The 26,204-nt window shown below is 38.2% G+C and overlaps 1 protein-coding gene and 1 pseudogene across 3 annotated transcripts in view; one reads left to right on the top strand and one right to left on the bottom strand.

Annotated features, from left to right (window-relative positions):
- Positions 1-26,049, bottom strand: part of Ap3b1 (adaptor related protein complex 3 subunit beta 1) — a 288,476-nt gene extending 262,427 nt beyond the window's left edge. For 2 of the 3 annotated variants that reach the window (XR_015447378.1, XM_087201161.1), the window contains exon 1: positions 25,154-26,049. Coding sequence is in view for 1 of the 3 variants with exons in the window: in XM_087201161.1 (XP_087057287.1) it covers positions 25,154-25,281 (128 nt within the window). In the remaining 2 variants the exon portion in view is untranslated. The remainder of the gene's footprint in view (positions 1-25,153) is intronic. The other variant, XM_087201162.1, reaches the window with a different exon arrangement.
- Positions 5,924-6,777, top strand: LOC147821234 (coiled-coil domain-containing protein 152-like; annotated as a pseudogene).
- Positions 26,050-26,204: the final 155 nt, after the last annotated feature.

The raw sequence follows: 26,204 nt of genomic DNA, 5'->3' as shown, positions 1-26,204 counted from the left end.
ATTTCTTTAAAATAGTAAGGGACCATGAGAAATCAATCCAGCAGCTGCTGGACAATGAAAAGAAGAATAACATAAGACTAATCAGAGTTAATGAAGAAATAGGAGACAGTGCAGATGACATAAAAAAACTGTTCACAGAAATGATGGCAGCAAACTTCCGAAGCAGGGGAAAAGAACCTGACATACAGATAAGTGAAGGGTATAGGACTCCAACTAGCCTTAATCAAAAAAAAATCTACATATAGGCATATAAGTTAAGATTCCAGAAATCCAACAGAAGAACAAAGTTCTACAAGCAGTTAGAGAAAAAAAACAAATCACATACAAAGGAAAGCCCATCAGAATCACAGCAGACTTCTCAACGAAAAACCCTCAAGGCAAGAGGAGCTTGGAGTGACATATTCCAAGCCCTAAAGGAAAACAGCCTGCAACACAAATTGATGTACCCTGCAAAACTATCTTTCAAAATTGATGGAGAAATAAGATACTTTCATAACAAAGAGCACCTTAACCAGCACTCCAAACAATTTTAGGCAATATCCCAGGAAAAGACGAGGAACACTACCCCAGGAAGCCTAGCAGAATGAATCCATCTGGCACAACAACAACTTAAATGGAAAGGGGGAGAATCTAACAAAAAGAAAAAGTCATGGCAATGACAAGTCAATACATATCAGTTATAACCATCAATATTAATGATCTCAACTCACCAATCAAAAGAAATACACTGGTAGAATGGGTCAAGAAGCAAAATCCAACAATATGCTGCATACAAAAAAAACACTTAATTCAAAAAGAAACTCATACGCTGTAAGTTAAAGGGTGGAAAACAATACTCCATGCGACAGGAACCCGAAAAAAAGCAGGAGTAGCTATCCTCTTTGCAGACCACTTGGATTTCAAACCCACACTGATTAAGAGAGACAAAGAAGGGCACTACATCCTGGTAAAGGGAACAATCAAAGAGGAAGAGATGACAATCATAAACATAATATGCACCAAATACTAGTGCACCCAACTATATAAAACAAACACTTAACGGACATGAAAAATCAAATAAGCACTAATACAATAGCAGTGGGAGACCTCAATACCCCACTGTCACATATGGATCAACTAGATAAAAAATAAACAATGAAATACAAGAACTCAATCAAACTCTTGAACAAATGAACTGAAGAGATGTTTATAGAGTGTTCCACCCCACAAAATCGGAATACACATTCTTTTCAGCTGCACATGGGTCATTCTCCAAAATAGACCACATACTCGCTCAAAGAACATGTTTAAGTGCAAAGGAATTGAAGTTATCCCCTGTATATTATCAGACCATAGTGAGATGAAATTGGAGATCAATACCAAAAGAAACCACAGGAATTTCATAAACACATGGAAATTGAACAACACACTTCTGAATTACCAATGGGTCACAGAGGAAATTAAAGAAATCAGACAGTTCCTAAAATTAAATGGCAATGACAATACAACATATCGGAATCTATGGGACACAATGAAAGCAGTCTTATGAGGGAAATACACAGCAGTGAATAATCCTATTAGGAAAACAGAAAGAGCCCCATTAAACAACCTGATGCTGAACCTCAAGCTTCTAGAAAAAGAAGAGCACGACAACCCCAAAGCTCATACAAGGGAGGACATTACAAAGATCGGAGCAGAAATCAATGCAAGGCAGACTAAGAGAACAATACAAAAAAATCAATGAAACCAAGAGTTGGTTCTTTGAAAGAATCAACAAAATTGACAAACCCTTAGCCAACTTTATCAGAAAAAGGAAAGAAAAGGCCCAAATCCATGCAATTAGGAATGAAAAGGATGAAATTACAACAGAAGCAGCAGAAATCCAGAGGATCATCAATACCTACTTCAAGAACCTATATGCCAATATGACAGAAAACACAGAAGAAATGGACAGATTCCTAGATACATATGAATTAGCAAAGTTGAACACAGACCTAAAAATTTTAAATGACCCAATATCAATCAATGAAATTGAAAATGTAATTAAAGGCTTACAAAGTAAGAAAAGCCCAGGTCCTCCTGATGGCTTCACTCCCAAATCCTACAAGACATTTAGAGAGGAACTACTGCCACTACTGTTTAAACTCTTCAATGAAATTGAAAGGGAAGCAATACTCCCAAATTCTTTCCTGGAAGCAAGCATCACCTTGATCGCCAAAGCAGAGAAAGACTCAACAAAAAAAGGGAACTATAGGCCAATCTCACTAATGAACATAGATGCAAAAATCCTTAATAAGATACTGGCAAAGAGAATGCAGAAGATCATCAAGAAGATCATACACCCTGATCAAGTGGGATTCATCCCACAGATGCAGGGATTGTTCAACATATGCAAATCAATCAATGTAATATACTATATCAATAGAGCCAAGGACAAAAACCATATGATCATCTCAATAGATGAAGAAAAAGGATTTGACAAAATCCATCATGCATTTGACAAAAACCCTGCAAAAAATTAGAAGAGACGGTCTCTACCTCAATCTGATAAAAGCCATCTATGAAAAACCAACAGCCAATATCATACTAAATGGTCAAAAACTGAAATCCTTCACACTAAAATCAGGAACAAGATAAGGATGTCCACTATCACCACTCTTCTTCAATGTAGTTTTGGAAACATTAGCCAGAGCAATTAGACAAGAGAAAGTAATAAAAGGAATAAAGGTAGGAAATGAAGAAGTCAAACTGTCGTTATTTGCAGATGACACAATACTCTATATAGAAGATCCCAAGAACTCCACCAAAAGTCTTCTAGACTTAATAACCAAATTCAGTAAAGTAGCTGGATACAAGGTCAGCAGACAAAAATCAATAGCTTTCTTCTACATGAACAACAGACTCACTGAAAGAGAAATAGGGCAAATAATTCCTTTCACAATAGCATCCAAAAAACTGAAATACCTAGGAATCAACCTAACAAAAGAAATCAAAAACCTCATCTCTGAAAATTACAGCACTCTGAAAAGAGAGATTGAGGATGATATAAGAAAATGGAAAAACATCCCTTGCTCCTAGGTAGGAAGAATCAACACAGTGAAAATGGTTATACTTCCAAAGCTGCTATCTAGATTCAATGCAATCCCAATTGAAATCACAGCAGCACACCTCACGGACCTTGAGAAAACAATCCAAAAATTCATTTGGAATAAGAAGAGACCCAGAATAGTAAAAGCAATCCTAGGTAACAGAGATATAGCAGGGGGTATCACAACCAAATGCAACTATACTACAAAGCTACTGTGCTAAAAACACCATGGCACTGGCAAAGAAACAGACCTGAGGACAAGTGGAACACATTAGAAAATGCAGAAACAACTCCAGACACACTCAGCCACCTCATATTCAAAGTCAAACACCCTCACTGGAGGAAAGATAGCCTCTTTAATAAATGGTGCTGGAAAAATTGGGCTTCAACTTGCCAAAGATTAAAACTAGACCTATATCTCTCACCATGCTGAATCTGCTGGAACAGAGATTAGGCAGAACTCTTGAAGACACTGGTGTAGGAAAAGATTTTATGAACAAAACCTCAGTTGCCCATGAACTAGCACAATCAACAAGTGGGATCTCTTCTTATTAAAAAGCTTCTGTACAGTAAGAGAAACCACCAACAGTGTGAAGTGACAACCCACAATCTGGGAAAAAATTTTCACCTGCTGAACCTAAGACAAAGGTCTACTATCTAGAATCTATAAAGAACTTAAAGAAATCAGACCTCTCAAACTTAAAAACCCAATCCAAAAATGGGCATCTAAAATGAACAGACATTTCTCTGACAAAGAAGTAGAAATAGCAAAGAAACACAGGAAAAAGTGTTCAACATCACTGGTCATTTAAGAGATGCAAATGAAAACAACACTGAGATTCCACCTCACCCCAGAAAGAATGGCTGCTATCATGAAATCAACCAATGACATCCTGGCAGGGCTGTGGGGAAAGAGAAACACTGCTCAACTGCTGATGGGAGTGCAGATTGGTGCAACCACTGTGGAAATCAGTATGGAGATACCTCAAAGAACTAGGAATGGAAGTTCCATTTGACCCAGCTTTTCTCCTGCTGAGTATCTTCCCCAAAGAATTAAAAGAATCATACCACAGTGATATATGTGCACCCATGTTGATAGCAGCACAATTTGTAAGAGCTAAAACCTGGAAGCAGCCCAAATGCCCATCAACTGGAGACTAGATAAAGAAAATGTGGGTTTTTTATAAACTGGAGTACTACTCAGCCATAAAAATGAGAAATTAGAGACATAGCTAAATGGATGCACATTGAGGTGATACTCTTAAGTGGAATAAACAGGACACACATGTATAAAAACTGAATAGTTTCTCTAGTGTGAGAAAATGAAAGTGTAAATAAGGACTAAAAAGGATAACAGATAATGTGAAATAGGAAGAAAAGGGGCAAAGGTGAAGGGGAAGTGGGAAGGGTGGGGGAAAGGAAAGAAGTGAATGGAATATGAGAAAATGAAAAAATGGACACAAAGTCTCTGTAAATAGGGAGGGATGGAGGGGTTGAAGGGCAGGGAATGGGGAAAAAATAAGAACCAAGAGAGATTATACAAAGGTGAAAATTTCCAATGATGAATGTCATTATACTGTATACCTAAAATGTACCAATAAAATTAAATTTTTTTTTTGTACTAGGGATCGAACTCGGGTCCTTGCGCTTGTGAGGCAGGCGGGGGAACCACTGAGCTAAATCCCCAGCCCTATAAAATTAATTTTAAAAAACAGAAAAGAAATAACATGAAAAATTAATAAATAGGATCACATATTAAAAAACTTCTGTATAGCAAAAGAAACAACCAAAAGAATAAAGAAAGGACCTACAGAATGGGAAAACATTTTTGCCAGCTACTCTTTGAACAGAGAATTAGTATCTACAATGTATAAATTAAAATTAAATTTAAAATAAATTAAATAAATTTAAAAAAATTAAACCTCCCAAAATAAAAGACCCAATCAAAAACTGGGCAATTGAAATGAATAGGCACATCTGAAAACACTGAGATTCCATTTTAGTACAAAAAAAGGCCTATTGCCACGAACTTAGAAAACAAATGCTGGTGAGGTTCTAGGGGAAAAGGAACCCTTCTGCATCACTGGCAAAAATGTAAAGTAGTATAAACACCACAGAAATAAGTATGGAGATTCCCAAAAAATTAAAAATAGCAATTTCATTCAACCCAGCTGTACATCTTCTAGACATTTTCCAAAGAGTTAAAGATACATTACAGTGATATGTGCATACCTGTATTTCTAGCAGCACAACTTGAAGTAACCAAATCTTGGAAGCAGCCTAAAGATCCATCAACAGATGAATGGATAAAAAAAAAACTGTGTAATAAATAGATAGATAGACAGAGAGATGGATAAAAGTACTACTCAGCCATAAAGGAGGATGAATTTGAATCATTTGTAGGAAAATGAATGTATAGTACCTTGAGATCATAATCCTAAGTGAAATCAGACACGTAAGTTAAATATTGCATGTTTCTCTTGTATGAGAAACTCAAAATAAAAAAGCAAATCATCTTTAGGCAACCTTGTGTGAACATCACAGTGTGTATTCACCCAAACTAAGATGGCTTTTACATCACTAGGTGATATAATCTTTTGGAACTACCATCACAGGAGTCCATGTCTGAGATGCTGTTATGTGGGACATGATTTGTGTGTATACATATGTGTGTGTGTGTATATATATATGTGTGTGTGTGATAAGTTTTTTCCAGTTTTTATTTTTATTAGTACAAGCTTGCAGTACACAATGATTATATTCCCAATGGGAAGCTGGTACGTGTCCATAACATATCTCTTTTTTTATCCCCTTTCCCTCCCCTCCCTCTCCTTTCCCTAGATCTGTCGCCCTACTTCCTACTGCTTTTAATTTTCCTCTTTATTTAAAAATACATATAGAATTGAAGCGGGGAAGACTTTGAGGAACCAGGAACAAGAGCAATTCAAGCATGGATCAAAGTAGTGAAGAATGTAGAAAACAGATTAGCAGTGTGAATATTGGCAAACGTATAAAGTATTTTTCACAGATAGAAAAGAAAATGATAGAAACTAGTGGGAAGAATAACATACTGGAAACTCAGTTGGAAAAAGAGTACTTGTTTATTAAAAGTAATGCAAACAAAGGAAGCCTCAATTAAAAAAGAATGTGCTGTTCTTCATGATATGATAAAAGGGCTACAACAGACCACTGAATATCAACACAATTTGAGAGGTGAAGATGAACGACTAAAAAGAAATGCTGATATGACAAGCGAAAAGCTGATATGTCTCAAACAGGAATATAAGAATAATATTGCCAAACTTAAACATGAAATGAAAATCAAAGAGGAAGAACATAAGAGAAACCAACAAACTTTATCAAGATATGCAGAAAAGTTGAATTAAATGAAGAAAATACAAAGATCTAATAAAGAAAAAGGAGATGGAAATCTCAGAGTTAAATGCAAAGTTAATAACTCAAGAAAAAGAAAAGCAAGATGAAATAAACTACAGCTGGAGTTTGATGCCAAACTAGCAAGAGTTCAGACTAAATCAAAACCATATCTAGATGCTACTATTTCCCCACAGAGTATCTACAGAAGGAAGCTTCAACATCTTCAAGAAGACAAAAACAAAGAGATTGCAATTCTTCGTAATACCATTTACAATTTCGAGCAGCTCCTTTCTACTGGCGAAGATTCTAACCTTAAACGTAGACGATTTTGAGTATAACAGTAAATTTATTAATTACTATTTACTTTTTTAAAAAAGCAATTGAAAAATTCGCCTCCATTTTCAACATAAGTATACTGCCTAAATAGCCTAAATAATGAGCTTTAAACATTAAAAAAATAAAATAAAATAAAATATATATAAATGTTTTAAAGCAAAGATACGTGTTTTCACAGAATAATATGTCAGTGTTATAATTTGCTCTTTTTGTTCACTCATATATGGCACATGTTCATTTCTTAAAGTGACAGCCCTCTTGGGACAAATTAAGGAACTATCTTGGGAGAAGGATAAAACTTATGAAAATAAACAACTGTGTATGCAAATGAGGTTCTATAGCTAAAAGATTAAAATAATTCATGTAGAATGAGATTTCATTAATAATTTAGTGCATAAAGGGGATTATCTAGGAAAGGAATGAGTACTATATACATACCTGTCTTTACGTGGCAGAAGGAATGGCATAGACATAGCTTTAGAATTTTACTCTTCAATATGGTAGCCACTAGCCAAATGCAACTACATAAATTTAATTAAAATAAAAAATTCAGTTTCACAGTTACACTAGTCACATTTAACAGGGTGACTGTAGCTAGCATTTACTATATTGGATAATGCACATAAGGAATACTGTTAACACAGAACACTACTGGTCTCTGCTTGCTTTTAGGCAAGGAGTTAGAGTTTATTTGGGGAACAGGGAAAAGTTCAGTTTGGTAGAGAGAGTTAGGAGAAAATATGGGACTCGGGAAAGATGGCTAAAAGGTAATTAATCAAGATCTGTTATTGTGAATGATCTTGCATACAATGCTCAGAAATTTGAACATGATCATGAACGTTTGCATGGTAAAGAACTACCAAAGATTTTAAGTATAGGAGCAGCATAGTAAGATGTGTGTCTTAGAAAGATTCTCTGGCTGCACCTAGGTTTTTGAACTAGACAGGTATGAGAATGATGGTATTAGTCTGTGATACTGGAAACACGAAAAATAGAGCAAGTTGGGAGTCAGGATGGCAAGAGTTGAGTTCTGTTTTGGATCTGGTGAGTTTGAATTGATAGTTGGGAATCTGTCCATTAAGCAGTTGGACTGACAGATGCAGTACTCAGGAGAGATTAACTGGGCTGCAGATACAGAGCATGAGTGAATAGCGTGGTGAGGAGAGGGCCAATGAGGAAACAGTATAGTCAACATTAAGGGGAGTAGGACAGAATGTAGTTTGGGGAAACCATGAAAGTTGATTATACAAACAGTTTTTGCACTGTGTTTAAGATTTGAGAAGAGGGCCAAACCTGTTTCTTAGTCTGTCAGAGGAAAGTGATACAAACATGGCTTAAATTGGCTTGTTGGGTAGGTAAACCCACTGTGCAGCCTGGACCTGAAAAGTTCTCACAGTTACTAATGGTCCTTTAGACTTTTTGGTCCCTGGTTTCTCTATTTTTTCCCCTCTAAGTTCCCTACCACTTTACATCTCCAACTTAAGACACCATGTTTAATTTCTGCAATACAGTATCTTTCTTACCAATATCCTATGCACCACTGGGGAACACAGCTTCAGAAAAAGATCAGACTGTTGACAATATAAATCAAGAGTCTCCAATCCCAACTAGGCAAGTCTTCACTGTTGTTCAACAACCCTTCCTGGTTTTCTGTCAGCAGGCCTTCCCACTATCTCTAGTAGTTACTTTAGACCTCTCCTTAAACATTTATACCTGCTATTTCCTTTCTCCACTCTCATCAGATGGTAGAACCATTTTTAATGCCTCTCAATTGGCTATACAGTTCCAAGCTCCCAAATCCATTCTTTCCTCCTTTTCTGTATTGTACCCTAGAGAGCTCTCTCTCCCTTTTCCTTTCTCTCCTTTTCTCCCTCTTTCTCACTACCATCTCCCTCAGGTATTGCGATGCCTTCTGCTTTATGCTTGTTGCCCAGTATTGCTTTTGCTTCTCTGGGTCTCTTCTGATTCTTATATGAATTTTAGGATAGTTTTCTTTAGTTCCGTGAGGAATACTGTAGGTATTCTGATCGGGATTGCATTAAATCTTTCAATCAGTTTTGGAAGTATGGCTATTTTGACTATATTGGTTCTGCTTATCCAGGAATAAAGATATTCATTTTCTGATATCCTTTTTAATCTCCTTTCTTAGAGTACTGTAGTTTTTGTTGTAGGGGTCTTTCACTTCCTTGGTTAGGTTAATGTCTAAGTATTTAATTTTTCTCAGTGCTATTGTGAATGGTATTTTTTTCCTAATTTTTCAGTGAGTTCATTATTGATGTACCAAAGTTCTACTGATTTTGTGAATTGATTTTGTATCATGCTACAGTGCTGAATTTGGTTACTAATTTTAGGAGTCTTCTGGTGGAATTTTTCGGTTCTTCTATGCGGAGGATGATGTCATCTGCAAATAACAGTAATTTCACTACTTCCTTCCCTGTATGTTGTATCCCTTTAATTTCTTTCTCTTGCCTGATCACTCTGGTTAAGGTTTCTAGTAGTATGTTTAACAAGGGGGGTAATAGTGGGCATCCTTGTCTTGTTCCTGATTTTAGAGACAATGCTTTCAGTTGTTCCTCATTTAATACCATGTTGGGCATTAGCTTGTCATAAATGGCTTTTATCAGAGTAAGATAAAGTTCTTCCATATTGTATCTGTTTTTCTCAGGAGTTTTATCATGATTGAATGTTGGATTTTGTCAAAAAAAATTTTCTGCATCTGTTGATAGGATCTTGTGATTTTTTACACCTGCTTCCGGTTTATGTGATTTGCATATGTTGAACCATCCATGCAAACCTAGGATGAGAACTGGTTGGTGTATGATTATTTTGATAATGTGTTCCATTCTGTTTGCCGATATCTTACTGAGGATTTTTGCATCTCTGTTCATTAAGGAGATTGGTCTGTACCTTTTATTTTTAGTTGAATCTTTGTCTACTTTTGGAATCAGAATGATGCTGGTTTCCAGAAATGAGTTTGGAAAATAATACTTCATGCAACAGGAACCCAGAAAAAAGTAGGGGTAGCTATTCTATTTGCAGACAAAGTGGATTTCAAGCCAAGACTGATCAGAAAAGATAAAGAAGGTTACTACATACTTGTTAAGGGAACAACCCAAAAGAAAGAGATAACAATCATAAATATATATGCACCAAATACCAGCACAACCAACTATATAAAACAAACATTAATCACTATGAAAAATCAGATTAGCACTAATACAATTGTAATGGGGGACCTCAATACCCCCCATCACAAATAGATCAACTAGACAAAAAGCCAACAATGAAATAACAGAACTGCACCAAACTTTTGAAAAAATGGACTTAGTAGATGTCTACAGAGTATTCCACCCCACAACATCAGAATACATTCTTCTCAGCTGCATGAGACATTCTTCAAAACAGACCACATACTAGTACATAGAAATGCTTAAGTAAATGCAAAGGAATTCAAATTATCTCATGCATATTATCAGATCATACTGCAATGAAATTCAAAATCAATGGCAAAAGAAACCACAAAAACTGCATAAACACATGGAAATTAAATAACACCTTCCTGAACAATCAATGGGTCAGAGATGAAATTAAAGAATTAGTTTCTACAATTACATGACAATGCTAATACAACCTACCAGAACTTATGGGATGTAATAAAAGCAGACCTATGAAGGAAATTTATAGTGGTGAATTCCCACATTAGAAAAACAGACCAAGCTCAAATAAACAACCTAATGTTGAACCTCAAGCTTCCAGAAAAAGAGACGTTTAACCCAAAATGTGTACGAGGGAGAAAATTATAAAGTTCAGAGCAGTATTTAATCCATTGAGACTAAGAAAACAATACAAAGAGCCAATGAATTGAAGAGTTGGTTCCTTAAAAAATTATACGAAGGGCAAGGGATTTAGCTCAGCAGTTCCGGCACCTGCCTTGAAAGCACAAGGTCCCGAGTTCGATCCCCAGCACCAAAAAAAAAAAAAAAAGATTATATGAAACAAACTCTTACCCAACTTTACAAAAAAAGGAAAGACTCAAATCCATGCAATTAGGAACAAAAAGGGCAAAAATCACAACAGAGCTTGCATAAATCCTGAAGATCATTACCACCTAACAAAATAATAGTTTCTCCATCTAAAAAAACAATCTCTTGACATAACAATCCTCTTGAAGTACTGGTCACTTTCTTTGCTCTCTGTACTAGAACACATATTTTTGTTGGCTCTGCCTTCAAAATATACCCAGAATTCAACCACTTCTCTCTACTACCATCAGTATTGTCTAGTTATCATCTTCTCTTGCCAAGGTTACTGCAATATAGTCTCCCTGCTTCACATGTGCAAGCTATTCCTAGTTCAGGAGGCAAAGTAGTTATTTTTATTTTTGCTTGTTTTCTCACGTACATCCAAACATCCAAAATACTCCCTCCCTTTTGAGACAGGGTCTTGCTATATTGCCCAGGTTGTCCTTGAACTTGCAGTCTTCCTGCCTCAGCAGGAGGCAAGGATTACAGGCATGTGCCACTGTGCCTGGCTCAAAGTGGTCCTTTTAAAAGATAAATTGAGTTATTTCACTCCTCAACTCAAATTCTCCATCCCTCATCACTCAGGCATCCCTTATCACTCAGGCATCCCTTATCACTCAGGGTAAAATCAAAGTCCTTACAATCTGGCCCCCACCTTGTTCCCTACCCCTTAGCCTTTCTGACCTAAAGATACCAATTTAACAGTCCTCCTTTGTTTACTCCAGCCACACTGGCTTCTTTGCTGATCCTCACACAAGTCAGATATTCTCCTGCCTCCAGGCCTCAGCCCTTGCTCTTTCTTGCCAGCGAGCATGCCTCCCAGACACCTCCAGGTCCCTCCCTCACCTCCTTCAGGTATAAGTCCAATAACTGCTCAAGATCTTCCCTGACTCTATAACTACAAACTCCAACCCAATCCACATCCTAACCCTATCCTTCCTCCTCTTCCTTATCCAGCCAGAGCTTTTACTTTTCTCCATAACATTGTCATCAAATGACCAGATGTTGACTTGTTTGTTGCCTATCTTCTTCCCACTAGAATATAAGCTCCATAAGAGCAGCTTGTGAAGTACTTAGTCCTCAGTATCAAAAACTGCCTAGGTGCAGGTCTTCCTATTTATTGAGTCAATGCATTATTTCTATAGTTTAAGTTATTAAAATATATCAGTCATACAACTGGCACTTAATAGTCACTGACTACCTCCTAAATACTGTATCCACTCTGCCTAAAACTCTCCAAAGTCTTTGCTTCTTCTAAAATCCTTAAAATCACAGGGCCTTACTAATCTGGCCACCAGCTACCACTTTGATCCTTACCTCTACCCTCATATTCTAAATTCGTTCCCCTTCTTCATGACCATATTTTTAGCTTAAGTTTTTAAAAAACCTATAGAAACCCCATTCCAACAGTAAATCTGGGTGATACCCACGATTTTGGAACAAACCTCAATCACAGACTCTCCATTGTCCAACTGCCAGACCAACTCACTTACCTGAAGCCACTGCCCTTCTAATTAGGGCATGGGTTCTTACTGGCAATATAGATAATCAGCCCATCAATGAGCAGACATTGGCAATAAATTGTTTGGTTTTGTAGTTCTATGAACTCTTTCCGGATGATATGCTAAATAAGTCTCTAAATACACAACCAACATTATTCATAATATGAAATACAGAAAATCATTCCCTTCTTGATTATTCTACTTTGGGCTCTTCAGTTTAAATTTTGAATTTGGACTGTAGGCAATTTGTTTTTATCACTAACTCATTTATATACACAAGTGCAATACTGTCAAATTATTTCACTATAATGCATTTGTCATTCTACAAGCGTTTATAACTTTGCTGCGGTAAAAAAGAACATTTCAACAAACCATCTGTCTGCTTTATTTTAATCACTCAGCTCTAATAATGTTGTCTAAATTCTAAATAGTTTTTTGTTTTGGGGTTTTTTTTTTTGGTACCGAGGATCGAACTCGGGTCTGCTCTTGCGCAGCAGGCGGCGAAACCATTGATCTAAATCCCCAGCCCGAGTCTAAATAGTTTTTAAAATAACACAGTTTCTCACATTTATGATTTAACTATAAGACTTGAAATTTTAAGTATTTCAGATTTCCAGAAGTTTCAGTGATATTATAAGTATTTTGTAACAAAGGATAAATTTTTCTTGGCTGAATGTTGATCAAAATGTCAAGTCAGAACTGACTCTCCGTCGGAAAGAAATGCAAGTGAAACAAAATAAAATAAAACACTTTTAAAAGCAGGACTTTGCTTATCAGTGTATTTCATCATATTTTTGTTCACTGGAGTACAATCGTATTTAATGCAACATATACTTTGGGAATTAAATTATATTATAAATAGAAATCCACTGTCCCACTGAAATAATCTTAATGTATCTACCTAGGAACACATAAGGCAGATACCGGTATATAGTGCTCTCTTTCTTTAACAGGTATCTTGGAAAAAATGTTAACATTTACTTAGTGAAAGAGCAATAGAACATTAAAATTGCCTAACATATAATAAGCCCTTTGTAAATACAAATAGAAGGCTCCAACTTATACCTATTGCAAGCAAATACATTGTCCAGACCTAGATCTATTGAACATAAATTTCAAACAGTAAAAAAGAATTAACAAGACAGATCAGCTACCAAAACCAGGGTTATCAGAACTCAGGGAGGGCTGGGGATTTAGCTCAGTGGTTCCACCGCCTGCCTCGCAAGCAGAAGGACCTGAGTTCGATCCCCGGTACCCCAAAAAAAAAAAAAAACTCAGGGATTTAAATCTTTGGAATTTAAAGATGATCAAATGTGCAACAGTATGCTACAGAAATCACTGATGGTATGTATCCTCACACCTACAAGCTGGTACTCCTGAACAGAAGAGAAAGAAACAAAATGAAAACCTGGGCCTCTTTATCATACTCACAATTTGGGGCTGCATCATGTTCAGCATCTCTAAAATGTGTTCAGCATTTCAAAATTTTAGCATTTCCATTTCTTCAGTAAATCACTGTTTATCTAAATGAAGGCTTACAATGAATATTTTGCTGTAGGTACATCACACTGAAAAGCTGAGAATTATGACACAGCTTAATATTAATAAATGCTTATTTTAGTGACTGCTAGTTCATATTAGCCTTACCTTGCAACCAAATGCTAAGTTCCCTAACTGGAAGATAAGATCATATAATTGCTCAGTGCTAAACCCCAGGTCCTGGGTTTGATCCCCAGCATCACACAAAAAAAAGCTCTTTGTTCAAGAACAATGAACTTTTCATACTGAAAATCCCCAAATTTACACATAAAAGATGGTACTGGAGAGAGAGAAGGAGAGAGAGAGAGAAATTTTTAGTCTTAATTGTAGAGTTCATTCAACAATCACATGACAATTCCAAATCAGCTAATCCTAAATGCAACAAAGACCCAAGACCCAAACAGTCCCATGAAGAAAATGATTGTTCCAGACCTGTATGCAATTACAATAATGCTATAATACACAAGGATGCTAGGTTTTCTTTCTGCATAGACTCCACTGAATTAGTCACGCTTCTTTTTTTGTTGTTGTTGGATGCTAGGGATTATACCCAGGGCCATATACCTGCTAAGCACAAGCTCTATCCCTGAGTTACATCCCCAGCCTTCATTTTTAACAACACTAGCTAATGTGATAGTACATGTTAGTAGAATCTGAATCACTGTATAGGATAAAAGGACTAAAAACATTTGTTAAATAAAATTATGAACCAAGTACTTTGCCAATCATCACCTAAATTACACCATTTAATCTTGAAAGAATGTGTGAAAGAGAAGTTTCTCTATACAAACATTCAATGAATATTCACTGAGTGACCATATAACCCAAGAATACAGAATAAAAGTAAGTGAAAGAGGCATCAATGAGAAATACTGGGATAAATAAAAAGAAAGCAGTGCAGGCTGTGAGCCATGAACAACTGGAACCATTTCAGTGTTAAATGAAAAAGAAAAACATGATACGGACTCTAATTAAAGTTAAATATCAATAAAAGGTAGAAACAATAAAAAAGAAGTTTAGATCACACTGAGACAATGCCTCTGAGATAGGTCAAGAACAAAGCATTATTAATAAAGTACTGACACCACAAATTTGTTTATCTTTACTTTGAATAAAGTACATTCAAGAATACCCTCTAAATAGGTTAACCTCTCAGTTACACTTCTGCTTATCTTCTTGAAAGAAGAAAAAACACAAAATAAAGTTAAGAGTTGATGTCATTGCATAGAAACCACAGATACATGGAATCCTCATAATGGACTCCACTGAAAAACACTGATGATAAAAGCTAAAGGTTGATACTGTAAAGTTGACAATAGATAAAAATTAAAAATAAATTAGGCTTTATTAACGCAATGAAAATACACTAGTATAATATGTCCACTACAGGAAAGCATTCAACCCTTGGTTTGTGTCTAAACTAGCTCTGTGACTTTGTGAAGTCAAACAAAAAATCCACTCCAATTTCAGCAAGGAGTAAGGTTACTTTTGAATATGCTTCAGGAGATGCTACAGTGCTAAATTACCGATTGCTAACTTTTAATTGTTAAAATGAAGGGCCTTTGCAGCCTTCATGCTATGACCCTCACTTTAGGACTCCTGGCTAACTAACTTTCCTGTTAGTGTCCTGGCCCCTCCTCCCTCCCTTCCTTCTCTAATTCCCCTCTCAATCTTTTTTGCTTTTTTAACCTTCCTAGAGTTTCTAGGACTCCTAATTCTTCCCTTTACAAGTTAAGTGAGTTTCAAACCGCTTTATCTTGTAACAAGTTCTCCCTGGGTGATTTCACTAATTTCTGTGATTTAACTACTACTACCTGCTATCCTAACTCTGAAAGGCAAATCTCTGTGTTATCTCAACACACTTTTTCTTTTTTTTTTCAACTCTCTCTGATTTCTATATACTCTGCCAGAATAGTAACTCTCCCTTTCCTCCATATGGCAAAAGCTTTCTCAGCTTTTAGGATCAAAAATGTCACCATCTCAGTGAAGCTTTCACCAATTTTCCCAAATAGTGTTGGTTAATATTGTAGTTTAGAAATCATTTTCAAGTACACCACCTTATAAGAACCTCACAAAATAGGCAAGTATTATCACCTTTCTAAAAATAAGGAAAGTGAGGTCTGAGGAAATCAACTTGAAAAATGAAACCCTACAAATGGAAAACATAAACTCAGATCCACGTCTTCTAACTTTTGGTCAAATGCTCTAATAAACCATAATCCTCTAAAAAAAAAACAAATTTATAAAACTGGGTGGTCTGGCATTAGTTGTATTATACATTTACAACTATTACACCTTCTTCTTGTTTGTTTGGTTTTTTGTGGTTTTTTTGGTACCGGGGATCAAACTCGGGACCTTGCACTTGTGAAGCAGCCGTAGGAACCACTGAGCTAAATCCCCAGCCTATACCTTCTTCTTGAACAGAGAGGAAGTAGAATTGGATAACAAGTACCAAAACACAGAAGGAATAAATTCTAGCATTCACAGGCCATTGGGCTGTTTTGTTACAGATCACAATAAATTATTACATGTCTTATGAAGTGGGAGAGAGGAGCTTGAAGGCTCCATACATAAAGAAATGATAATGAGGTGGAAATGCTGATAATCCTGATTTGATCATATATACATACTGTATATATGCTGAAATATCACACTGCCCCCATAAATCTGTTAATAAAAACTGTTAAAGACTTAAATTGTTTAAATGAGTTAAATAAGACTTAGCAATTTAGTACCTTTACTGTCATTCACAGAAATTGATTACTCTATTTCTAGAAATTACTTGTTTAATATAGAAAGATAACTAAAATTATTTTTAGAAAAGACGCAGAGGACACCAGACTGCAGACCAAGGTACTGAGTCCCACTGTTCCCCGCCCAGAGGTAGGGGCTTCTGAGCCGTCGGCCCACTGCTCCGGGTCCACAGGAAGGGGCTTTCCGGTCACCATCCCTCCCGCTGCTCCCAGCCCCAGAGGAAAGGGCTTTTGGGCCACCTTCTGTCCTGCTGCTCCTGGCCCAGAGGACGGGGCTTCCAGGCCACCATCCCTCCCAAGACTCCCGGCCCAGAGGGAGGGGCTTCTGAGCCACCATCCCACTGATACTGGTCCAGAGGAAGGGGCTTCCCGGCCAGCATAGAGCCCACTGCTCCCAGCCCACAGGAAAGGGCTTTTGGGTCACCATCCCTACTGCTGCTCCCGGCCCCTGGCCCACCTCACCCAGCTCAGAGGAGGTAATCTGGGCAGGCGCTAACAGCCACCCCCCCCCTCGTCCAAATGAGAAAACACATAAATAAGTCTCAAAACCAGACTTCCAGATCACCTACAGCAACCCCAAAGGGAAATGAGATGGAACACTCTGATACTCAACCACCTGGACCCACTGAACTGGCAACAAAAGGGGATCTGGAAAAAATGAAATCAGACACAATTTCTCAGATAAGAGGAGAAATTGTGCTCCTACTGCAAGACATGATTAATAAATCTAGAGAGGACCTCAGGAACATGATGGAATCCCAACATAAGAAACAAATGGAATCCATAAAACAGATGCAAATAGATTTCCAGGACATGAAAAACTCCATTGAAAGTCTACACAGCAGAATGAGCCAATATGAGGACAGAATTTCAGATATAGAAGATAAGATTGCAATTAGTGACCAGGAAAAGAAAAATTGCTTCAAAATTATAAGGGAACATGAGAAATCAATCCAGCAGCTGCTAGATGATGCAAAGAAGAATAACATAAGACTGATTGGGCTCAATGAAGAAACAGGAGAGAGTGCAGATGACATAAAAAAACTGTTCACAGAAATAATGGCAGAAAACTTCCCAAGAAGGGGAAAAGGGCTTGACATACAAATAAGTGAGGCATATAGGACCCCAAATAGCCTTGATCAAAAAAAATCTACACATAGGCATATAATTGTTAAGAGTCCACAAACTCAACAGAAGAACAAAGTTCTACAAGCAGTCAGAGAAAAGAAACAAATCACATACAAAGGAAAGCCCATCAGAATCACAGCAGACTGCTCAACACAAACCATCAAGGCAAGAAGAGCTTGGAGTGACATATTCCAAGCCCTAAAAGAAAACAGCCTCCAACCCAGATTGATGTACCCTGCAAAACTATCTTTCAAAACGCATGGAGAAATAAGATACTTTCATGACAAAGAGCACCTTAGGAACTTCATGAATACCAAACCAGCACTCCAAAGAATTTTACACAATAGCCTAGGAACAGACATTGAGGATCACAACCCCAGGAAGCAAAGCAGAATGAACCCATCTGGCATGACAAGAACTTAAATGGAAAGAGGGAGAACCCAACAAAAAGAAAAAGTCATGGCAATGACAGGTCAATACGTTTCCATTATAACCATCAACATTAATGGTCTCAATTCACCAATCAAAAGAAATCGACTGGCACAATGGGTCAAGAAGCAAAATCCAACAATATGCTGCATACAAGAAACACACTTAATTCAAAAGGAAACTCATAGACTGAAAGTTAAAGGGTGGAAAACAATATTCCATGCGACAGGAACCTGAAAAAAAGCAGGAGTAGCTATCCTCTTGGCAGATCAAGTAGATTTCAAACCAACACTAATTAAGAGAGACAAAGAAGGACACTACATCCTTGTAAAGGGAAGAATCCAAGAGGAAGAGATGACAATCATAAATATCTATGCACCAAACACTAGTGCACCCAACTATATAAAACAAATACTAACGGACATGAAAAGTCATATATGCAGTAATACAATTGTAGTGGGGGACCGCAACACCCCATTGTCACAAATAGAGAGATCAACTAGACTAAAAATAAGTAGTGAAATACTAGAACTCAATCAAACTCTTGAACAAATGAACTTAACAGATGTTTACAGAGTCTTCCACCCCACAAAATCAGAATACACATTCTTCTTAGCTGCACATGGGTCATTCTCCAAAATAGACCACATACTCACACCTAGAACATGTTTAAGGAAGTACAAAGGAATTGAAGTTATCCCCTGTATATTATCAGACCATAGTGCCATGAAATTGGAGATCCATTGGAAAAGAAACTCAAAAAATTTCATAAACACGTGGAAATTGAACAACACACTTCTGAATAACCAATGAGTCACAGAGGAAATTAAACAAGAAATCAGACAGTTCCTTCAACTAAATGACAATGACAATACAACATATCGGAATCTATGGGACACAATGAAAGCAGGCTTACAAGGGAAATTCATAGCAGTGAATACACATATTAGGAAAACAGAACAAGCCCAATTAAACAACCTGATGCTGAACCTCAAGCTTCTAGAAAAAGAAGAGCAGGACAACCCCAAAGCTCATACAAGGGAGCAAATTATAAAGATCAGAGGAGAAATCAATGCAATGGAGACTAAGAGAACGATACAAAAATTCAATGAAGCCAAGAGTTGGTTCTTCGAAAGAACAAAATTGACAAACCTTTAGCCAACCTTGTCAGAAAAAGGAAAGAAAAGGCCCAAATCCATGCAATTAGGAATGAAAAGGGTGAAATGACAACAGACCCAGCAGAAATCCAGAGGATCATCAATACCTACTTCAAGAACCTATATGCCAATAAGATGGACAACACAGAAGAAATGGACAGATTCCTAGATACATATGAATTACCAAAGTTGAACGAAGAAGACCTAAAAATTCTGAACAACCCAATATCAACCAATGAAATTGAAAACATAATTAAAAACTTATCAACTAAGAAAAGCCCGGGCCCTGATGGCTTCACTGATGAATTCTACAAGACATTTAGAGAGGAACTGCTGCCACTACTGTTTAAACTCTTCAGTGAAACTGAAAGGGAAGCAATACTCCCAAATTCATTCCTGGAAGCAAGCATCACCTTGATCCCCAAAGCAGAGAAAGACCCAACTGAAAAAGAGAACTATAGGCCAATCTCACTAATGAACATAGATGCAAAAATCCTTAATAAGATAATGGCAAACAGAATGCAGAAGATCATCAAGAAGATCATACACCCTGATCAAGTGGGATTCATCCCAGGGATGCAGGGATGGTTCAATATATGAAAATCAATCAGTGTAATACACTATATCAATAGAGCCAAGGACAAAAACCATATGATTATCTCCATAGATGCAGAAAAAGCATTTGACAAAATCCAACATGCATTTAGGATAAAAATTAGAATAGATGGTCTCTACCTCAAACTGATAGAAGCCATCTATGAAAAACCAACAGCCAATATCATACTAAATGGTCAAAAACTGAAATGCTTCACACTAAAATCAGGAACAAGATAAGGATGTCCACTATCACCACTCTTGTTCAATATACTTCTGGAAACATTAGCCACAGCAATTAGACAAGAGAAAGAAATAAAAGGAATAAAGATAGGTAATGAAAAGTCAAAATGTCATTATTCGCAGATGACATGATACTCTATATAAAAGACCCCAAGAACTCCACCAAAAGTCTTCTAGACTTAATAACCAAATTCAGTCAAGTAGCTGGTTACAAGGTCAACACACAAAAATCAATAGCTTTCCTCTACACCAATGACAGACTCACTGACAGAGAAATAGGGCAAATAATTCCTTTCACAATAGCATCCAAAAAACTGAAATACCTAGGAATCATCCTAATGAAAGAAATCAAAGACCTCTTCTCTGAAAACTATGGCACTCTGAAAAGAGAGATTGAAGATGATATCAGAAAATGGACAGATATCCCCTGCTCCTGGGTAGGAAGGATTAATATAGTGAAAATGGCCATACTTCCAAAACTGCTATATAGGTTTAATGCAATTCCAATTGAGATCCCAGCAGCATACTTCATAGACAGTGAGAAAACAATCCAAAAATTCATTTGGAACAAGAAGAGACCCAGAATAGCAAAAGCAATTCTAGGTAACAGAGACATGGCAGGGGGTATCACAATCCCCAACCTGCAACTCTACTACAAAGCTACTGTGATAAAAACAGCATGGTACTGGCAAAGAAACAGACCTGAGGACCAGTGGAACAGATTAGAAGATGCAGAAACAATGCCAGACACACTCAGCCATCTCATCTTCGACAAAGGAGCCAAACACCCTCACTGGAGGAAAGATAGCCTCTTTAATAAATGGTGCTGGAAAAATTGGGCTTCAACTTGCCAAAGATTAAAACTAGACCTGTATCTCTCACCATGCACTAAACTAAAATCAAAATGGATTAAAGATCTAAATATTAAAATAGAAACTCTGAACCAGTTGGAACAGAGGTTAGGTAGAACCCTTGAAGACATCGGTGTAGGTAAAGATTTTATGAACAAAACCTCAGTTGCCTGTGAACTAGCACAAACAATCAACAAATGGGATCTCTTCTTTTTAAAAGGCTTCTGCACAGCAAGAGAAACCACCAGCAGTATGAAGAGACAAGCCACAATGTGGGAAAAAATCTTCACCTGCTCTTCCTCAGACAAAGGTCTACTATCTCGAATCTATAAAGGACTTAAAAAGATCAGACCTCCCAAATTTAAAGACCCAATCAAAAAATGGGCAGCTGAAATGAACAGACATTTCTCAGATAAAGAAGTAGAAATAGCAAATAAATACATGAAATAATGTTCAACATCACTGGTCATTCGAGAGATGCAAATGAAAACAATGCTGAGATTCTACTTCACTCCAGAAAGAATGGCTGCTATCATGAAATCAACCAATGACAAATGCTGGTGGGGCTGTGGGGAAAGAGGAACCCTGCTCCACTGCTGATGGGAGTGTAGACTGGTGCAAGCACTGTGGAAATCAGTATGGAGATACCTCAAAGAACTAGGACTGGAAGTCCCATTTGATCCCGCTATTCCACTGCTGGGGATCTTCCCCAAAGAATTAAAAGAATCATACCACAGTGATATATGTTCGCCCATGTTCATAGCAGCACAGTTTGTAATAGCTAAAACTTGGAAACAGCCCAAATGCCCATCAACTGGGGACTGGATAAAGAAAATGTGGTTTTTTAAAAAAATGGAGTACTACTCAGCCATAAAAAATGAGAAATTAGAGACATTTATAGCTAAGTGGATGCACATTGAGGAGATACTCTTAAGTGAAATAAATAGGACACACATGTGTAAATACAGAATAGTTTCTCTGGTGTGACAAACTGAAAGTTTAAATAAGGACTAAATGTATAATAGGTAATGTGAAATAGGAAGAAAAGGGGCAAAGGAGAAGGAAATGGGAGGGCTAGGGAAAGGATAGAAGGGAATGGGATTAATATGAGAAAATGGAAAAATAGGAACAAAATCTTTGTAAATAGGGAGGACTGGAGGGGTTGAAGGGAGGGCTGGGCAAGGGTGAAAAATAAGAACCAAGAGAGACTATGTAAAGGTGCAAATTTCCAATGACAAATGTTATTATATTGTATACCTAAAATGTACCAATGATTAGAATGGATAATTGATAATGTAAAACAGGAAGAAAAGGTCCAAAGGGGTAGGGGTAGTGGGAGGGGCAGGGGAAAGGAAAGAAGGGAAAGGAAAAATGATGAGAAATGGGAAAAATGGAAATAAAGTCTTTGTAAATAGGGAAGGGTGAAGGGCGTGAAGGGAGGGCTAGGAATGGGGAAAAAGTAAGAACCAAGATGCATTATGTAAAGGTCCAATTCCCAATGAGAAATGTAATTGTGTTGTATACCTACAATGTACCAATAAAAGAATTTAATACAAAAAAAAATTATTTTTCATTATATATGCACCTCCAAATGGGTTGAGATTTTTTTTTAAGAAGGAAAATAACTCAGGCAATAAAAATAACTAAAAGTAATGCAAGTTCAGAACATTCTAAAAAGAAATACGGGGGGGGGGGGGGGGGGGGCGCAGCCCTGTAATCCCAGCACTTTGGAGGTTGAGGCAGGAGGATCACTGTGAGTTCAAGGCCAGCCTGGGCTACATAGCATAAATAAATAAACAAACAAATAAATCAGGAATGCTATGATTAGAAGTGACTGAGCATGCCTGGGATGGATAGTGAAGGATTAGGGAGCATATAGCTTGGGACGGGAAGCCAAAGAGCATGGGAAGGGAACTGGGAAGTCCCAACATTGTCCTTTGCAACCACTTTGCAATCACTGTGGCAATGACTGGTTTAGGAGACGTTTCAATAGTTGCTAAAACAGGAGTAAGGAACTTAATGAAGAGCAAGATACTTGTGCAGGGAAATGGAAAAAAGAGAAAGGTAGAGACAATGGATAAGCCCTTGACTGGGAAAACTGGTCACATGAAGATGGGCATCCCATATTTGCAGCTATAATAGATTGAGAAGGATGTTTTTAAGAAGTGTAACCTGTGCATTCTAGTAAGGGACATATAATCTAATTCTAAGCATGAGGAAACATCAGCATATCACATCGGTCAACATGTTTTAAAATAACCAGCTAATGTTCCTTAAACATGTCAAAATCATGAAAAGCAAAGGCTAAGGAACTATTCCAGATTAAGGGAGACTAAAGAGCCATGACAACTAAATTAAATACCATATGACCTTAGACTGGAAAGTGCTAAAAAAAAAATAAACTTTATTGGAACAAATAACAAATTGGATTATATACAACGATTGTAGAGACTTTACATGTCCTGAATATATCAGTATCTTGATTAAAAGCCTTTTCTTGACCCTGGTGTAGTGGTACATGCTTGTAATTCAGTACTCTGGGAGGCTGAAGCAAAAAAAAAGGAAGTTCCAGCCCAGCCTGGGCAACTTAGCAACTTAGTGAGACCCTGTCTAAAAGCCTAAACAAAAAAGGTTTGGGATGTGGCTCAGTGAGAACAATGGCCCTAGGTTCAATCCCCAGTACCATCAAATAAAGAAAATTTTAAAAGAAATTAAAATTTAAAAGGGTCTTCTTTTATTCTTTAAAAAAATACACAAAGGCTTCAAGTGTAAAGGAACAAAATATAGACAACCTATTCTCCAATGGTTCAGATGACAGTAATAAAAAAAACGTGTATGTGTCTGCATAAACATTGAAGATAGAAAAGGGGGAAGAAACGGGGAGAAAGAGAAAGCAGAGTAGTGAATTTTTCTCAATTGGTGAATATCCATAAAGGGTAGTTCTACTATTGCACTACTGGTGCAAATTTGTTATAAACTTAAAACTATATCAAATTAATCTATTAAAAATGAAAAAAATCATAGCAGTTTTATAAGAGCATTTAGGCTCAAGAGAGATTAAGTGGCCACTTGCACAACAGGTGTATCCTTGTTCCTGAATACTGTTACACTCAAGTTCACAAGCAAATGTTTCCATTTCCACCTCCAACCAAGCTTCAAGGTCATACACGGTCTAGAGTTACTATTCAAAGTTTTAAACTTTTAGTGAGCTGGATGCATTCTCTAATAAAAGTACTAAATTTAATCTCAATGTTCAAATACTAGCACTTTCTAGACTATCCAATCTTGTTACAAGTTTAAATTTCAATTATACCCTTCTGACACCTACAAAGATATGAGCACAACTACTTTACCTTAAATCAAAATCAGTGTGAAACTAAGAAGTGGCAGGTTATTATGTGACCATATTGTTTAGTACTGAGAGACAAAACACTAAGAAAAATGTGAAAGTGACTACAATAAGACATAAACATATTGATATCCTGTAAGATTAAACTACTCCATCCAAAATTTAAAAATTAAGTAAGTTGGGGGATTTTTTCCACTTCTAGGAGGTACTTAAGAGGACCTGTTGTTTTTTACAAAACTAAGTGTATATAGTTTAGTATCGGTTTTTAGAATTCACATTGTTTGTAAAAACACTTTTTTCATTGTAACACTGTTTTTAAATACTCTCTTACCCAGGTTGTTCTGGATTGGTTTATTTCTTCATCTGTAGTCTAAGGATACAGTACTAGAAACACTAGTGATAGTATATTAACCAGTTTATCCATTCAAAAACAGCCACCTCTTTTCTTTGCCTCTGCATTCCAGCGTCAGAATAGTTTACTATAAGCAACATTCACACTCACAACCTCAAAACACTCTTCATTCTAAATAAGTGAATTTCTCAATGTTCGGTTCTAAGGACATTAAATAACCGTGTATGCTCAAAATTCAGACTTGTGTCCCTGCCCAGACAAACTCAATCAGCTTAGGTTGAACCTAGGCTCGATCAGTGGCTCTTTTTTCACTCAACTTTGAAAACCGGAGACGCACACACACACGCACCCACCGCCCAACCACCCCCAGCACCCCAAGTTACCCCGCCGCGCCCACCCAGGGGAAACGGCCCAGCCCGGGGCCTCAACCCGCCCGACCCCAACCTTTCTCCTCACTTCTTTAAATCGCTGCTGAAGAGGCCGAAGGCGCCCGCGGGGGAAATGGTCGCGGTCGCCTCTTGCCCCAGCTCCGCCGCCTCCCCTCCTCCGGACTGCTCATTGTAAACGAAGCTGTTGCTGGACATGGTCCCAGCGCGGGCGAGACTCGGGACTCCTGCAGAGCTTTCTCCCAGGACTCAGTCCCAAGGAAGCGGAACGAAACTAGTTCTCGCGCGGAGGGGCGCGCGCTGCCGCTTCCGGGCTCATCACGGCAACCCGCCGACCTGGCGCTCTAGTCCTGCGCATGCCCAGTGCGGGCTGGCCGGAGCCTGCCGCTGGCCACTCCGGGTCTGCTCTGGTTCCCTCCTCCGGGATTTGAAGGCGGCCAAGGCGGGGACCGGGAGCCAGTGGTGAAGGAGCTTCCGGAGCCTGCAGGGCTTTGCGTGACTTCTGCTGTTAACCAGTGCCTGGCTTTCTTTTCTTTTTTTAAGTTCATACTTGCAGTACATAATGGTTACATTCCTCGAGAGGAGCTGGCACAGACACACGGCACATCTCAATTCTTTTCACGCCCCCTTCCCCTTTGCAGCGATCTAGCGCTGTTTCCTATCTCACAAACGAGAGACCACGAAGGCTTTCACATTTCTCCTGGAAGGCGGTTTAACACATCAGATCAACTTTCCTGGCCCCTTCGGGTTCCGCTCCTGTACGCTGGTCCCCTCTGCTCCACGCCGTGCCTGTCCAGGCTCTCGGCAGCGGAGGGCGCGCTCGGAGCGGCGGCGGCCCGGGAACCCCGCGGGAGGAGCCAGGCCAGCAAGCGCGTTTGGCTCGAAGCCAGGTCCCCCCAGCGACCCCGGGCCACATCGCGCGTCCGGGAGCTGGTGCCCCCTGGCCGGAAACACTAACACCTCGCTCCGGGAGTGCCATCGGCCGGGCCGAGGAACCCCGGAGCGTGTGGTCCAAGTGAATCTCCGGGAGTCAAGGTGCACCTCCCATAGGTCCGCGTGCACCTCCGGGTGTCCGGGTGCAATTCCCGGGATCCGGGTGAACCTCCGGGATCCGGGTGCAC

This window comes from Heterocephalus glaber, unplaced genomic scaffold (assembly GCF_053883595.1).
Source record: "Heterocephalus glaber isolate CG9 unplaced genomic scaffold, H.glaber_assembly_v1.0 deba00001757, whole genome shotgun sequence".
In the NCBI taxonomy this organism is placed as follows: domain Eukaryota; kingdom Metazoa; phylum Chordata; class Mammalia; order Rodentia; family Bathyergidae; genus Heterocephalus; species Heterocephalus glaber.
The sequence above is the reverse complement of the archived record's forward strand: the minus strand, read 5'-3'. Positions and strand labels throughout refer to the sequence as shown.